At 49.0% G+C, this 19,271-nt stretch overlaps 1 protein-coding gene across 1 annotated transcript in view; it reads left to right on the forward strand.

Annotated features, from left to right (window-relative positions):
• Positions 1-19,271, forward strand: part of LOC109884267 (plexin-B3-like) — a 203,929-nt gene that overhangs the window by 151,711 nt on the left and 32,947 nt on the right. The window contains 2 exon segments of the mRNA XM_031803673.1: positions 2,189-2,299; positions 11,236-11,388. Coding sequence (XP_031659533.1) covers positions 2,189-2,299; positions 11,236-11,388 — 264 coding nt within the window.

Below are 19,271 nucleotides of genomic sequence, written 5' to 3' on the forward strand. Positions count from 1 at the left end.
CATCGCTGTAGAGGTGAGGAATTAATACAAACCTGGAGGGGTCATCGCTGTAGAGGTGAGGAATTAATACAGACCTGGAGGGGTCATCGCTGTAGAGGTGAGGAATTAATACAGACCTGGAGGGGTCATCGCTGTAGAGGTGAGGAATTAATACAAACCTGGAGGGGTCATCGCTGTAGAGGTGAGGAATTAATACAGACCTGGAGGGGTCATCGCTGTAGAGGTGAGGAATTAATACAGACCTGGGGGGTCATCGCTGTAGAGGTGAGGAATTAATACAACCTGGAGGGGTCATCGCTGTAGGGTGAGGCATTAATACAAGACCGGAGGGGTCATCGCTGTAGAGGTGAGGATTAATACAGACCTGGAGGGGTCATCGCTGTAGAGGTGAGGAATTAATACAGACCTGGAGGGGTCATCGCTGTAGAGGTGAGGAATTAATACAGACCTGGAGTGGGTCATCGCTGTAGAGGTGAGGAATTAATACAGACCTGGAGGGGTCATCGCTGTAGAGGTGAGGAATTAATACAACCTGGAGGGGTCATCGCTGTAGAGGTGAGGAATTAATACAGACCTGGAGGGGTCCAGTCGCTGTAGAGTTGAGGAATTAATACAGACCTGCTGGGGGTCATCGCTGTAGAGGTGAGGAATTAATACAGACCTGGAGGGGTCACTGCTGTAGAGGTGAGGAATTAATACAGACCTGGAGGGGTCATCGCTGTAGAGGTGAGGAATTAATGCAGACCTGGGGGGTCATCGCTGTAGAGGTGAGGAATTAATACAGACCTGGAGGGGTCATCGCTGTAGAGGCTGAGGAATTATACAAACCCTGGAGGGGTCATCGTGTAGAGTGTGAGGAATTCATACAGACCTGGAGGGGTCATCGCTGTAGAGGTGAGGAATTAATACAAACCTGGAGGGGTCATCGCTGTAGAGGTGAGGAATTAATACAGACCTGGAGGGGTCATCGCTGTAGAGGTGAGGAATTAATACAAACCTGGAGGGGTCCATCGCTGTAGAGGTGAGGAATTATACAGACCTGGAGGGGTCATCGCTGTAGAGGGTGAGGAATTAATACGACCTGGGGGGGTCATCGCTGTAGAGGTGAGGGAATTAATACAGACCTGGAGGGGTCATCGCTGTAGAGGTGAGGAATTAATACAGACCTGGAGGGGTCATCGCTGTAGAGGTGAGGATTATATACAAAACCTGGAGGGGTCATCGCTGTAGAGGTGAGGAATTAATTACAGACCTGGAGGGGTCATCGCTGTAGAGGTGAGGAATTAATACAGACCTGGGGGGGGTCATCGCTGTAGAGGTGAGGAATTAATACTATTTAAAGTATGTTTATTGTCTTTATTGGTACCAGTCAAATATCCCCTGGGGGGTCGACGAAATACGGTCTTAAAATCTGATTTTATCTGTATGATGTCTCCCCCCCCCCCCCCCCCCCAGGGTAAGGACCTGACTAACCCATGCCCCCCCCCCCAGGTGTAAGGACCTGACTAACCCATGTCTCTCCCCCAGGGTAAGGTTCCTGACTACCCATGCCCCCCCCCCAGGGTAAGGACCTGACTATCCCATGTCTCTCCCCCCAGGGTAAGGACCTGACTAAACCCATGTCTCTCCCCCAGGGTAAGGACCTGACTAACCATGTCTCCCCCCAGGGTAAGGACCTGACTAACCCATGTCTCCCCCCCAGGGTAAGGACCTGACTAAACCCATGTCTCCCCCCCAGGGTAAGGACCTGACTAACCCATGTCTCCCCCCCAGGGTAAGGACCTGACTAACTCATGTCTCTCCCCCAGGGTAAGGACCTGACTAACTCATGTCTCTCCCCCAGGGTAAGGTCCTGACTAACCCATGCCCCCCCCCCAGGGTAAGGACCTGACTATCCCATGTCTCTCCCCCAGGGTAAGGGACCTGACTAACCCATGCCCCCAACCCATGTCTCTCCCCCCAGGGTAAGGACCTGGCTAAGCCATGCCCCCCCCCCTCAGGGTAAGGACCTGACTAACCCATTTCTCTCCCCCCAGGATAAGGACCTGACTAACCCATTCTCTCCCCCCAGGATGAGGACTTGACTAACCCATGTACCCCCCCCCCCCACCACGGTAAGGACCTGACTAACCCATTCCCCCCCCCCCCCACGGTACGGACCTGACTAACCCATTGTCTCTCCACCCAGGGTAAGGACCTGACGCGTGCGATGACCCGAGGGGAGGTGGTAGCCAGGCTGGGGGACCAGGAGTGTGAGGTCAAGACTCTGGACAGTACTCACCTGTACTGTGAACCCTCCTGAGAAACAGCCAGCCAGTCTGGGAAGCAACAAACTGCCCAGCCTCAGGGTTAGTCTACTGTATCTACACACACAGCCTGAGGGTTAGTCTACTGTATCTACACACACAGCCCTGAGGGTTAGTCTACTGTATCTACTCAGCCTCAGGGTTAGTCTACTGTATCTACACACACAGCCTCAGGGTTAGTCTACTGTATCTACACAGCCTCAGGGTTAGTCTACTGTATCTACAAACACAGCCTGAGGGTTAGTCTACTGTATCTACTCAGCCTGAGGGTTAGTCTACTGTATCTACACACACAGCCTCAGGGTTAGTCTACTGTATCTACTCAGCCTCAGGGTTAGTCTACTGTATCTACACACACAGCCTCAGGGTTAGTCTACTGTATCTACACAGCCTGAGGGTTAGTCTACTGTATCTACACACACAGCCTGAGGGTTAGTCTACTGTATCTACACAGCCTCCGGGTTAGTCTACTGTATCGACACACACAGCCTGAGGGTTAGTCTACTGTATCTCACACAGCCTCAGGGTTAGTCTACTGTATCTACACAGCCTGAGGGTTAGTCTACTGTATCTACACACACAGCCTGAGGGTTAGTCTACTGTATCTACACAGCCTCAGGGTTAGTCTACTGTATCGACACAGCCTCAGGGTTAGTCTACTGTATCTACACAGCCTGAGGGTTAGTCTACTGTATCTACACACACAGCCTGAGGGTTAGTCTACTGTATCTACACACACAGCCTGAGGGTTAGTCTACTGTATCTTACACACACAGCCTGAGGGGTTAGTCTACTGTATCTACTCAGCCTCAGGGTTAGTCTACTGTATCTACACACACAGCCTCAGGGTTAGTCTACTGTATCTACACAGCCTCAGGGTTAGTCTACTGTATCTACACAGCCTCAGGGTTAGTCTACTGTATCTACACACACAAGCCTGAGGGTTAGTCTACTGTATCTACACACACAGCCTGAGGGTTAGTCTACTGTATCTACACACACAGCCTCAGGGTTAGTCTACTGTATCTACACACACAGCCTGAGGGTTAGTCTACTGTATCTACTCAGCCTCAGGGTTAGTCTACTGTATCTACACACACAGCCTCAGGTTAGTCTACTGTATCTACACAGCCTGAGGGTTAGTCTACTGTATCTACACACACAGCCTGAGGGTTAGTCTACTGTATCTACACAGCCTCAGGGTTAGTCTACTGTATCTACACACACAGCCTGAGGGTTAGTCTACTGTATCTACACACACAGCCTCAGGGTTAGTCTACTGTATCTACACAGCCTGAGGGTTAGTCTACTGTATCTACACAGCCTGAGGGTTAGTCTACTGTATCTACACACACAGCCTGAGGGTTAGTCTACTGTATCTACACAGCCTCAGGGTTAGTCTACTGTATCGACACAGCCTCAGGGTTAGTCTACTGTATCTACACAGCCTGAGGGTTAGTCTACTGTATCTACACACACAGCCTGAGGGTTGGTCTACTGTATCTACACACACAGCCTGAGGGTTAGTCTACTGTATCTACACACACAGCCTCAGGGTTAGTCTACTGTATCTACACAGCCTGAGGGTTAGTCTACTGTATCTACACACACAGCCTGAGGGTTAGTCTACTGTATCTACACAGCCTCAGGGTTAGTCTACTGTATCTACACAGCCTCAGGGTTAGTCTACTGTATCTACACAGCCTGAGGGTTAGTCTACTGTATCTACACACACAGCCTGAGGGTTGGTCTACTGTATCTACACACACAGCCTGAGGGTTAGTCTACTGTATCTACACACACAGCCTGAGGGTTAGTCTACTGTATCTACTCAGCCTCAGGGTTAGTCTACTGTATCTACACACACAGCCTCAGGGTTAGTCTACTGTATCTACACAGCCTTAAGGGTTAGTCTACTGTATATACACAGCCTCAGGGTTAGTCTACTGTATATACACAGCCTCAGGGTTAGTCTACTGTATCTACACAGCCTGAGGGTTAGTCTACTGTATCTACACAGCCTGAGGGTTAGTCTACTGTATCTACACAGCCTCAGGGTTAGTCTACTGTATCTACACACACAGCCTGAGGGTTAGTCTACTGTATCTACACACACAGCCTCAGGGTTAGTCTACTGTATCTACGCAGCCTCAGGGTTCGTCTACTGTATCTACACAGCCTGAGGGTCAGTCTACTGTATCTACACAGCCTGAGGGTTAGTCTACTGCATCTACACAGCCTGAGGGTTAGTCTACTGTATCTACACACACAGCCTGAGGGTTAGTCTACTGTATCTACACAGCCTGAGGGTCAGTCTACTGTATCTACACACACAGCCTGAGGGTTAGTCTACTGTATCTACACACACAGCCTGAGGGTTAGTCTACTGTATCTACACAGCCTGAGGGTCAGTCTACTGTATCTACACACACAGCCTGAGGGTTAGTCTACTGTATCTACACACACAGCCTGAGGGTTAGTCTACTGTATCTACACAGCCTGATGGTCAGTCTACTGTATCTACACACACAGCCTGAGGGTTAGTCTACTGTATCTACACACCAGCCTGAGGGTTAGTCTACTGTATCTACACAGCCTGATGGTCAGTCTACTGTATCTACACACACAGCCTGAGGGTTAGTCTACTGTATCTACACACACAGCCTGAGGGTTAGTCTACTGTATCTACACACACAGCCTCAGGTTAGTCTACTGTATCTACACAGCCTCAGGGTTAGTCTACTGTATCTACACACACAGCCTGAGGGTTAGTCTACTGTATCTACACACACAGCCTGAGGGTTAGTCTACTGTATCTACACAGCCTGAGGGTCAGTCTACTGTATCTACACAGCCGTAGGGGTTATTTCTCATATATACAAATTGACCGTACTCACCTGTGAACCTCCTGAGAAACAGCCAGTCAGTGAAACAATGAATTCATTGTTTGTTCCACCTTGTATTTTTTGTTGAACAATTGTTGAGGTTTACATGAGCAGTTCATAACTGGAAACCCCCCAATCCAGAACTACACTCTAACTAGAACCCCCCCCCCAATCCAGAACTACACTCTAACTAGAACCCCCCCCAATCCAGAACTACACTCTAACTAGAACTCCCCCCCCAATCCAGAACTACACTCTAACTAGAACCCCCCCCCCCCAATCCAGAACTACACTCTAACTAGAACCCCCCCCCAACCAGAACTACAGTCTAACTAGAACCCCCCCAACCAGAACTACACTCTAACTAGAACCCCCCAACCAGAACTACAGTCTAACTAGAACCCCCCCCCAACCAGAACTACACTCTAACTAGAACCCCCCCCCAACCAGAACTACACTCTAACTAGAACCCCCCCCAGCAAGAACTACAGTCTAACTAACTAGAACCCCCCCCCAACCAGAACTACACTCTAACTAGAACCCCCCCCAATCCAGAACTACACTCTAACTAGAACCCCCCCCCCAATCCAGAACTACACTCTAACTAGAACCCCCCCCCCAATCCAGAACTACACTCTAACTAGAACCCCCCCCCAATCCAGAACTACAGTCTAACTAGAACCCCCCCCAATCCAGAATTACACTCTAACTAGAACCCCCCCCCAATCCAGAACTACACTCTAACTAGAACCCCCCCCCCAACCAGAACTACACTCTAACTAGAACCCCCCCCAACCAGAACTACACTCTAACTAGAACCCCCCCAACCAGAACTACACTCTAACTAGAACCCCCCCCAACCAGAACTACACTCTAACTAGAACCCCCCCCCCCCAATCCAGAACTACAGTCTAACTAGAACCCCCCCCAATCCAGAACTACAGTCTAACTAGAACCCCCCCAATCCAGAACTACAGTCTAACTAACTAGAACCCCCCCCCCCCAACCAGAACTACAGTCTAACTAACTAGAACCCCCCCCAATCCAGAACTACACTCTAACTAGAACCCCCCCAACCAGAACTACAGTCTAACTAACTAGAACCCCCCAATCCAGAACTACACTCTAACTAGAACCCCCCCCAACCAGAACTACACTCTAACTAGAACCCCCCCCAACCAGAACTACAGTCTAACTAACTAGAACCCCCCCCAACCAGAACTACAGTCTAACTAACTAGAACCCCCCCCAACCAGAACTACAGTCTAACTAACTAGAACCCCCCCCCCAACCAGAACTACAGTCTAACTAACTAGCACCCCCCCAACCAGAACTACAGTCTAACTAACTAGAACCCCCCCAACCAGAACTACAGTCTAACTAACTAGAACCCCCCCAACCAGAACTACAGTCTAACTAACTAGAACCCCCCCAACCAGAACTACAGTCTAGCTAACTAGAACCCCCCCAACCAGAACTACAGTCTAACTAACTACAACCCCCCCCCCCCCCCCCAACCAGAACTACAGTCTAACTAGAATGTACTTGAATAACAATCATAGAAGTGTGAATATAGGACTATAGGAATAATATAATAATACAATAGTGGAAATACAGGTTCTGCATTCAGAACATACATAGCAGCTGGAGATGATGTAGTCTCTAATACAGAAGCATTTCTGTTCTACAAAATATATTCCCAAATACGGTACACTGCATGGCAAAAGGTATGAGGACACCCCTTCAAATTAGTGGATTCGGCCACAGCCGCTGCTGACAGGTGTATAAAATCGGGCACACAGCCATTCATAGACAAACATTGGCAGAAGAATGGTCCGTACTGGAGAGCTCAGTGACTTTCAACATGGCACCGTTATAGGATGCCACCTTTCCAACAAGTCAGTTTGTCAGATTTCTGCCCTGCTAGAGCTGCCCTGGTCAACTGTAAATGCTGTTATTGTGAAGTGGAAACGTCTAGAAGCAACAACTGCTCAGCCTTGAATTGCTAGGCCACCAAGCTCCCAGAACGGGAAGCGTGTAGCACGTAAAAATCATCCGTCCTCGGTTGCAACACTATCTATCCTACCCTGTCTTTCTAAGGTCTTCGAAAGCCAAGTCAACAACTGGGGTCCAGAAGGGGAGAAGTCTGGCTTGTCTATCACATGTTCCTGTCGCTATGTAGAATATCAGAAAGAGAACAAATGAGATCAGAAGGGAACACGGTTTCCATAGGGGAATGTGTATCTAATATGAACCATGTGAAGGGAAGGTCCAAAACGACATCATAACGGCCATCGATAAGAGACATTACTGTACGGGAATTACTGAAGCGTGTAGCACGTAAAAATCGTCCGTCCTCGGTCACTATCTATCCTACCCTGTCTTTCTAAGGTCTTCGAAAAGCCAAGTCAACAAACAGATTACTAACCATTTAGAATCGTACCGTCTCCGCTATGCTATCTGGTTTCAGAGCTGGTCATGGGTGCACCTCAGCCACGCTCAAGGTCCTAAACGACATCATAACCGCCATCGATAAGAGACATTACTGTGCAGCCGTATTCATCGACCTGGCCAGGCTTTCGACTCTGTCAATCACCATATTCTTATTGGCAGACTCGACAGCATTGGTTTCTCAAATGATTGCCTCGCCTGGTTTACCAACTACTTCTCTGATAGAGTTCAGTGTGTCAAATCTGAGGGCCTGTTGTCCGGGCCTCTGGCAGTCTATGGGGGTGCCACAGGGTTAAATTCTCGGGCTGTCTCTCTTCTATGTATACATCAATGGTGTTGCTCTTGCTGCTGGTGATTCTCTGATCCATCTCTACGCAGACGACACCATTCTGTATACTTCAAATCAAATGTATTTATGTAGCCCTTCGTACATCAGCTGATATCTCAAAGTGCTGTACAGAAACCCAGCCTAAAACCGCAAACAGCAAGCAATGCAGGTGTAGAAGCACGGTGGCTAGGAAAAACTCCCTAGAAAGGCCAAAACCTAGGAAGAAACCTAGAGAGGAACCAGGCTATGTGGGGTGGCCAGTCCTCTTCTGGCTGTGCCGGGTGGAGATTATAACAGAACATGGCCAAAATGTTCAAATGTTCATAAATGACCAGCATGGTCAAATAATAGGTCTGGGACAGGTAGCACGTCCGGTGAACAGGTCAGGATTCAATAGCCGCAGGCAGAACAGTTCAAACTGGAGCAGCAGCACGGCCAGATAGACTTGGGACAGCAAGGAGTCATCATGCCAGGTAGTCCTGAGGCATTGTCCTAGGGCTCAGGTCCTCCGAGAGAGAGAAAGAAAGAGAGATCATACTTAAATTCACACAGGACACCGAATAGGACAGGAGAAGTACTCCAGATATAACAAACTGACCCTAGCCCCCCGACACATAAACTACTGCAGCATAAATACTGGAGGCTGAGACAGGAGGGGTCAGGAGACACTGTGGCCCCATCTGATGATACCCCTGGACAGGGTCAAACAGGAAGGATTTAACCCCACCCACTTTGCCAAAGCACAGCCCCCACACCACTAGAGGGATATCTTCAACCACCAACTTACCATCCTGAGACAAGGCCGAGTATAGCCCACAAAGATCTCCGCCACGGCACAACCCAAGGGGGGGCGCCAACCCAGACAGGAGATCACGTCAGTGACTCAACCCACTCAAGTGACGCAACCCTCCTAGGGACGGCATGAAAGAGCACCAGTAAGCCAGTGACTCAGCCCCTGTAATAGGGTTAGAGGCAGAGAATCCCAGTGGAGAGAGGCGAACCGGCCAGGCAGAGACAGCAAGGGCGGTTCGTTGCTCCAGAGCCTTTCCGTTCACCTTCACACTGCTGGGCAGTAAAACCTTGAAATGCCTTGACAGGAAGCCAGTGTAGGGAGGCTAGCACTGGAGTAATATGATCACATTTTTTGGTTCTAGTCAGGATTCTAGCAGCCGTGTTTAGCACTAACTGAAGTTTATTTAGTGCTTTATCCGGGTAGCCGGAAAGTAGAGCATTGCAGTAGTCTAACCTAGAAGTGACAAAAGAATGGATGAATTTTTCTGCATTATTTTTGGACAGAAAGTTTCAGATTTTTGCAATGTTACGTAGATGGAAAAAAGCTGTCCTTGAAACAGTCTTCATATGTTCGTCAAAAGAGAGATCAGGGTCCAGAGTAACGCCGAGGTCCTTCACGGTTTTACTTGAGACGACTGTACAACCATTAAGATTAATTGTCAGATTCAACAGAAGATCTCTTTGTTTCTTGGGACCGAGAACAAGCATCTCTGTTTTGTCCGAGTTTAAAAGTAGAAAGTTTGCAGACATCCACTTCCTTATGTCTGAAACACAGGCTTCTAGGCGAGGGGCAATTTTGGAGCTTCACCATGTTTCATTGAAATGTACAGCTGTGTGTCATCCGCATGTGCTGTACTGTCCTCTACCTCAGTCCGTCGTTTCTCTGAGCTGCGACAGCGGTTGGTGGCTCCGAAACAGAAACAGGAAGTGCAGCCTTTAGGGTTGGTGGGGTCAAGGTGGAAGGTTCCCACTCTGCACTGGTCACAACGATCACCCTGCACATTATCTTGTCGGGGGAAAAAGGAGGTGGAAAACAGCTGGTTGCCAATGATGTTATTGAGAGGTTGAAAGTGAAACTGGCTGAAACTGTGTTTTCTGGAGTATTACAGTGAAGGGAAATCTTAACATTACACAATGACATTCTAGATGATTCTGTGTTTCCAACTTTGTGGCAACAGTTTGGGGTAGGCCCTGTCCTGTTTCGTGATACCGGGAAGGACCCAGGGAATAGCCGAGGGGAATTGGTCAAACCCACAGTTTATTATTAATTGATCCTCGTTCCTTAAAATAATGACGGACTTTCTTACATGAAAAGGTTATTAACTTCAGACAATCAGATCGATTGAAGTTTGTTTTGTTACTTTAAACTCTAAAATCAGTTGATGAGTGTTTCTCCCTCGCTCTTCCCCCCTCTCCTTCGCTCTTCCCCTCTCTCCCTCGCTCTTCCCCCCTCTCCCTCGCTCTTGCCCCCTCTCCCTCGCTCTTGCCCCCTCTTCTTTCTCCCCCTCCCACCTCTCTCTCCCTCCCACCTCTCTCTATCCCTCTCCCCTCTTCTTTCTCCCCCTCCCACCTCTCTCTATCCCTCTCTCCCCTCTTCTTTCTCCCCCTCCCACCTTCTCTCTCCCCTCTTCTTCCCCCTCCCACCTCTCTCTCTCCCCTCTTCTTTCTCCCCCTCCCACCTCTCTCTCTCCCCTCTTCTTTCTCCCCTCCCACCTCTCTCTCTCCCTCTTCTTCTCCCCCTCCCACCTCTCTCTCTCCCATCTTCTTTCTCCCCCTCCCATCTTCTTTCTCTCCCTCCCACCTCTCTCTCTCCCATCTTCTTTCTCCCCCTCCCACCTCTCTCTCTCCCATCTTCTTTCTCCCCCTCCCACCTCTCTCTCTCCCCTCTTCTTTCTCCCCCTCCCACCTCTCTCTCTCCCATCTTCTTTCTCCCCCTCCCATCTTCTTTCTCTCCCTCCCACCTCTCTCTCTCCCATCTTCTTTCTCCCCCTCCCACCTCTCTCTCTCCCCTCTTCTTTCTCCCCCTCCCACCTCTCTCTCTCCCGTCTTCTTTCTCCCCCTCCCACCTCTCTCTCTCCCCTCTTCTTTCTCCCCCTCCCACCTCTCTCTCTCCCATCTTCTTTCTCCCCCTCCCACCTCTCTCTCTCCCATCTTCTTTCTCCCCCTCCCACCTCTCTCTCTCCCCTCTTCTTTCTCCCCCTCCCACCTCTCTCTCTCCCCTCTTCTTTCTCCCCCTCCCACCTCTCTCTCTCCCGTCTTCTTTCTCCCCCTCCCACCTCTCTCTCTCCCCTCTTCTTTCTCCCCCTCCCACCTCTCTCTCTCCCCTCTTCTTTCTCCCCCTCCCACCTCTCTCTCTCCCCTCTTCTTTCTCCCCCTCCCACCTCTCTCTCTCCCGTCTTCTTTCTCCCCCTCCCACCTCTCTCTCTCCCGTCTTCTTTCTCCCCCTCCCACCTCTCTCTCTCCCTCTCTCTAGGTGGTAATGGGGAATCTGAACGTAGACCTGGGTACAGTGCAGTATGATACAGAAGGCCTCTCACCTGTCCCTCTGGCTGCCCAGGTGGGTCTGGCTGCAGGGGCTGCTGTGGTGGTCCTAGTGGTGCTGGTCATCATCCTCATGTACAGGTCAGTAACACACACACACACACACACACTAACACACACACACACAACACACACACACACACACACACACACACACACACACACACTAACACACACACACACACACACTAACACACACTAACACACACACACACACACACACTAACACACACACACACACACACTAACACACACACACACACACTAACACACACACACACACACACTAACACACACACACACTAACACACACACACACACACACTAACACACACACACACACGCACCAACACACACACACACACACTAACACGCACTAACACACACATGCACTAACACACACTAACACACACACACTAACACACACACGCTAACACTAACACACACACACTAACACACACACGCTAACACACAAGCACGCTAACACACACACACACACTAACACACACACGCTAACACTAACACACACTAACACACACACACGCTAACACACACACACACTAACACACACACACGCTAACACACACACACGCTAACACACACACACGCTAACACACACACACACGCTAACACACACACACGCCAACACACGCTAACACACACACGCTAACACACACACGCTAACACACACACACACACACACACTAACACACACACTAACACACACACACACTAACAAGCACTAACATGCACTAACACACACACGCTAACACACACACACACGCTAACACACACACACATACACACACTAACACACACAAACACACACGCAAGCACAAACACACACATGCACGCACTAACACACACACACGCACGCACTAACACACACACGCTAACACACGCACGCACTAACACACGCACGCACTAACACACACACTAACACACACACTAACACACACACTAACACACGCACGCACTAACACACACACTAACACACGCACGCACTAACACACACACTAACACACACACACACACACACACGCACGCACTAACACACGCACGCACTAACACACGCACGCACTAACACACACACACACTAACACACACACACACACACTAACACACGCACGCACTAACACACACACTAACACACGCACGCACTAACACACACACTAACACACACACACACTAACACACGCACGCACTAACACACGCACGCACTAACACACACACTAACACACACACACACTAACACACACACACACACTAACACACGCACGCACTAACACACGCACTAACACACGCACTAACACACACACTAACACACACGCACACACTAACACACGCACGCACTAACACACTAACACACACACACACACACACACACACACTAACACACGCACACACTAACACACACTAACACACACTAACACACGCACACACTAACACACACTAACACACACACACACGCTAACACACACACACACACTAACACACACACACACACACACTAACACACACACCACACTAACACACACACACACTAACAAGCACTAACATGCACTAACACACACGCTAACACACACACACATACACACACTAACACACACACACACGCTAACACACACACACATACACACACTAACACACACACACTAACACACACAAACACACACACGCACGCACAAACACACACATGCACGCACTAACACACACACACACGCACGCACTAACACACGCACGCACTACACACACACTAACACACGCACGCACTAACCACGCACGCACTAACACACGCACGCACTAACACACACACTAACACACACACACACACACACACGCACGCACTAACACACGCACGCACTAACACACGCACGCACTAACGCACACACACACACTAACACACACACACACACTAACACACCGCACGCACTAACACACACACTAACACACGCACGCACTAACACACGCACTAACACACACACACACACACGCACACACTAACACACACTAACACCGCACGCACTAACACACTAACACACACACACACACACACACTAACACACGCACACACTAACACACACTAACACACACTAACACACACACACTAACACACACACTAACACACACACACACTAACACACACACACACTAACACACAACACACACACTAACACACACACTAACACTAACACACACTAACACACGCACACACACACACATACTAATACACACACACACTAATAAACACACGCCCTAACACGCACTAACACCACACACACACTAACACACGCACACACACACATACTAATACACACACACACTAATAAACACACGCACTAACACACACACGCCCTAACACACACTAACACACACACACACGCTAACACACGCACGCACTAACACACGCACGCACTAACACACACACACACTAACACACACACACACTAACACACACACACTAACACACACACTAACACACACACTAACACACACACTAACACTAACACACACTAACACACGCACACACACACATACTAATACACACACACACTAATAAACACACGCCCTAACACGCACTAACACACACACAACACTAACACACGCACACACACACATACTAATACACACACACACTAATAAACACACGCACTAACACACACACGCCCCCTAACACACACTAACACACACACACACGCTAACACACGCACGCACTAACACACGCACGCACTAACACACGCACGCACTAACACACGCACGCACTAACACACGCACGCACTAACACACGCACGCACTAACACACGCACGCACTAACACACGCACGCACAACACACGCACGCACTAACACACGCACGCACTAACACACGCACGCACTAACACACGCACGCACTAACACACGCACGCACTAACACACGCACGCACTAACACACGCACGCACTAACACACGCACGCACTAACACACACACACTAACACACACACACTAACACACGCACACACATACTAATACACACACACGCTAACACACACACACACGCTAACACACACACACGCTAACACACACACACGCTAACACACACACACGCTAACACACACACACGCTAACACAACACACGCTAACACACATGCTAACACACACATGCTAACACACACACGCGCACTAACACACACACGCACTAACACACCCACGCACTAACACACACGCACCAACACACACACGCACTAACACACACACGCACTAACACACACACGCACTAACACACACACGCACTAACACACACACGCACTAACACACACGCTAACACACACTAACACACACACACACACACACACACGCTAACACACACACACACACGCTAACACACACACACACACACACGCTAACACACACACACACGCTAACACCCACACACACCACACACTAACACCCACACACTAACACCCAATAACACGCACTAACACACACACACTAACACACGCACGCACACAGCATACTAATACACACACACGCTAACACACACACACGCGCTAACACACATACACGCTAACACACACACGCACTAACACACACGCACTAACCACACACGCCACTAACACACACGCTAACACACACACGCTAACACACACACGCTAACACACACACGCTAACACACCACACGCTAACACACACACGCTAACACACACACGCTAACACACACACGCTAACCACCCACACGTAACACACACACACGCTAACACACACACACGCTAACACACACACGCTAACACACACACGCTAACACACACACGCTAACCACACACACACGCTAACACACCACACACGCTAACACACACACGCACTAACACACGCACACACTAACACACCACACTAACACACGCACGCACTAACACACACACTAACACACACACACACACACACACGCATGCACTAACACACACACACACACTAACACACCACACACACACCTAACACACACACGCCCTAACACGCACTAACACACACACTAACACACGCACGCACTAACACACACTAACACACACAAACACACACTAACACACACACACTAACACACACACTAACACACACACACTAACACACACACACTAACAACACTAACACCACACTAACACACACACTAACACACACCCACACTAACACACACACACACTAACACACACACACAACTAACACACGCACGCACTAACCACCACACTAACACACGCACGCACTAACACACACACTAACACACGCACGCACTAACACACACACTAACACACAACACACACACTAACACACGCACGCACTAACACACACACTAACACACACACACACACTAACACACGCACGCACTAACACACACACTAACACACGCACGCACTAACACACACACTAACACACACGCACACACTAACACACACTAACACACGCACACACTAACACACTAACACACACACACACACTAACACACGCACACACTAACACACACTACACACACTAACACACACTAACACACGCACACACTAACACACACTAACACACACTAACACCACACACCCGCTAACACACACACTAACACACGCACACACTAACACACACTAACACACCACTAACACACGCACACACTAACACACACTAACACACACTAACACACACACACACACACTACACACACACCACACACACACTAACAACACTCACACACTAAACACACACACACACTAACAAGCACTAACATGCACTAACACCACACACGCTAACACACACACACACGCTAACACCCACACACCTACACACACTAACACACACACACACGCTAACCACACACACACATACACACACTAACACCCACACTAACACACACAAACACACACACGCAGCCACAAACACACACATGCACGCACTAACACACACAACACGCACGCACTAACACACACACTAACACACGCACGCACTAACACACGCACGCACTAACACACACACTAACACACACCCACACACACACACACCACGCACGCACTACACAACGCACGCACTAACGCACACACACACACTAACACACACACACACACACTCAACACACGCACGCACTAACACACGCACTAACACACACCCTAACACACACACACACACGCACACACTAACACACACTAACACACGCACGCACTAACACACTAACACACACACACACACACTAACACACACGCACACACTAACACACACTAACACACACTAACACACACACACACTACCCACACACACTAACACACACACACACTAACACACGCACACACACACATACTAATACACACACACACTAATAAACACACGCCCTAACACGCACTAACACACGCACACACACACATACTAATACACACACACACTAATAAACACACGCACTAACACACGCACGCCCTAACACACGCACGCACTAACACACGCACGCACTATCACACACGCACGCACTAACACACACACTAACACACACACACTAACACACACACTAACACACTAACACACACTAACACACTAACACACACTAACACACACACACTAACACACGCACACACATACTAATACACACACACGCTAACACACACACACACGCTAACACAACACCACAACCTAACACACACACACACGCTCACACACACACACGCTAACACACACACACGCTAACACACACACACGCTAACACACACACACGCTAACACACACACACGCTAACACACACACACGCTAACACACACACACGCTAACACACACACACGCTAACACACACACACGCTAACACACACACACACGCTAACACACACACACGCTAACACACACACACGCTAACACACACACACGCTAACACACACACACGCTAACACACACACACGCTAACACACACACACACTAACCCACACACACACACCAACTAACACACACACACACTAACAAGCACTAACACACACACAATACCAAGCACTAACCACAACACACGCACTAACCCACACACGCACTAACACACACGCTAACACACACACACGCTAACACACACTAACACACACACACGCTAACACACACTAACACACACACACGCTAAACACACACACACACACACGCTAACATACACACACACGCTAACACACACACACACTAACACACACTAACACCCACACACACACTAACACACGCACGCACACACATACTAATACACACACACGCTAACACACACACACGCTAACACACACACGCTAACACACACACGCTAACACACACACACGCTACACACCACACCGCACAACCACACCACACGCTAACACACACACGCACTAACACACGACACACTAACACACAACCTAACACAACACACGCACTAACACACACACTAAACACACACCACACACACGCCGCACTACAACACACCCACACACACACTAACACACACACGCACTCACTAACCCACACCACACACTAACACAACACCGCACTAACACACACCCACACACTAACACACACACATACACTAACACACACACTAACACACACACACACTAACATATACACTAACACGCACTAACACACACACACACGCACTAACACACACACAACACACTACAACACACATACACTAACACACAACACAACTACACCACACACACACACTAACACAACACACGCCCCTAACACGCACTAACACACACACACACACTACACCACACCACTAACACACACTAACACACACTAACAACACTAACACACACTAAACACACACCCTACATAACACCACACACTAACACACACACACTAACACACACCACTAACACACACTACACACACACTAACCCACACTAACACACACACTAACACACACACTAACACACACACTAACACACACACTAACACACACACTAACACACGCACTAACACGCACTAACACGCACTAACACGCACTAACACGCACTAACACGCACTAACACGCACTAACACGCACTAACACGCACTAACACGCACTAACACGCACACTAACACACACTAACACGCACTAATACACACACTAACACACGCACGCACTAACACCCACACACACACTAACAACACCCACATACACTAACACCACACCCACACTACACACACACACACACACTAACACACACCACCGCCCTAACACCACTAACACACACACACACACTAACACACGCACGCACTAACACACACTAACACACACTAACACATACTAACACACACCACTGGCACACACTAACAACACACACACTACCACCACACACTACCACACACACTAACACACACCTAACCACCACTAACACACACACTAACACACACACTAACACACACACTAACACACACACAAGCACTAACACGCAAGCACTAACACGCACTAACACGCACTAACACGCACTAACACGCACTAACACGCACTAACACGCACTAATACACACACACTAACACACGCACGCACTAACACACACACACACACACAACACACACACACACACACACACACACACACACACACACACACACACACACACTAACACACACCACGCCCTAACACGCACTAACACACACACACACACTAACACACGCACGCACTAACACACACTAACACACACTAACACATACTAACACACACACACTAACACACACACACTAACACACACACTAACACACACACTAACACACACACTAACACACACTAACACACCACTAACACACACACACTTAACACACACACTAACACACACACTAACACACACACAAGCACTAACACGCAAGCACTAACACGCACTAACACGCACTAACACGCACTAACACGCACTAACACGCACTAACACGCACTAACACGCACTAACACGCACACTAACACACACACTAACGCACTAACACGCACTAACACGCACTAACACGCACTAACACGCACTAATACACACACACTAACACACGCACACTAACACACACACAC

The sequence above is a fragment of the Oncorhynchus kisutch genome, linkage group LG24, assembly GCF_002021735.2.
Source record: "Oncorhynchus kisutch isolate 150728-3 linkage group LG24, Okis_V2, whole genome shotgun sequence".
Lineage (NCBI taxonomy): Eukaryota > Metazoa > Chordata > Actinopteri > Salmoniformes > Salmonidae > Oncorhynchus > Oncorhynchus kisutch.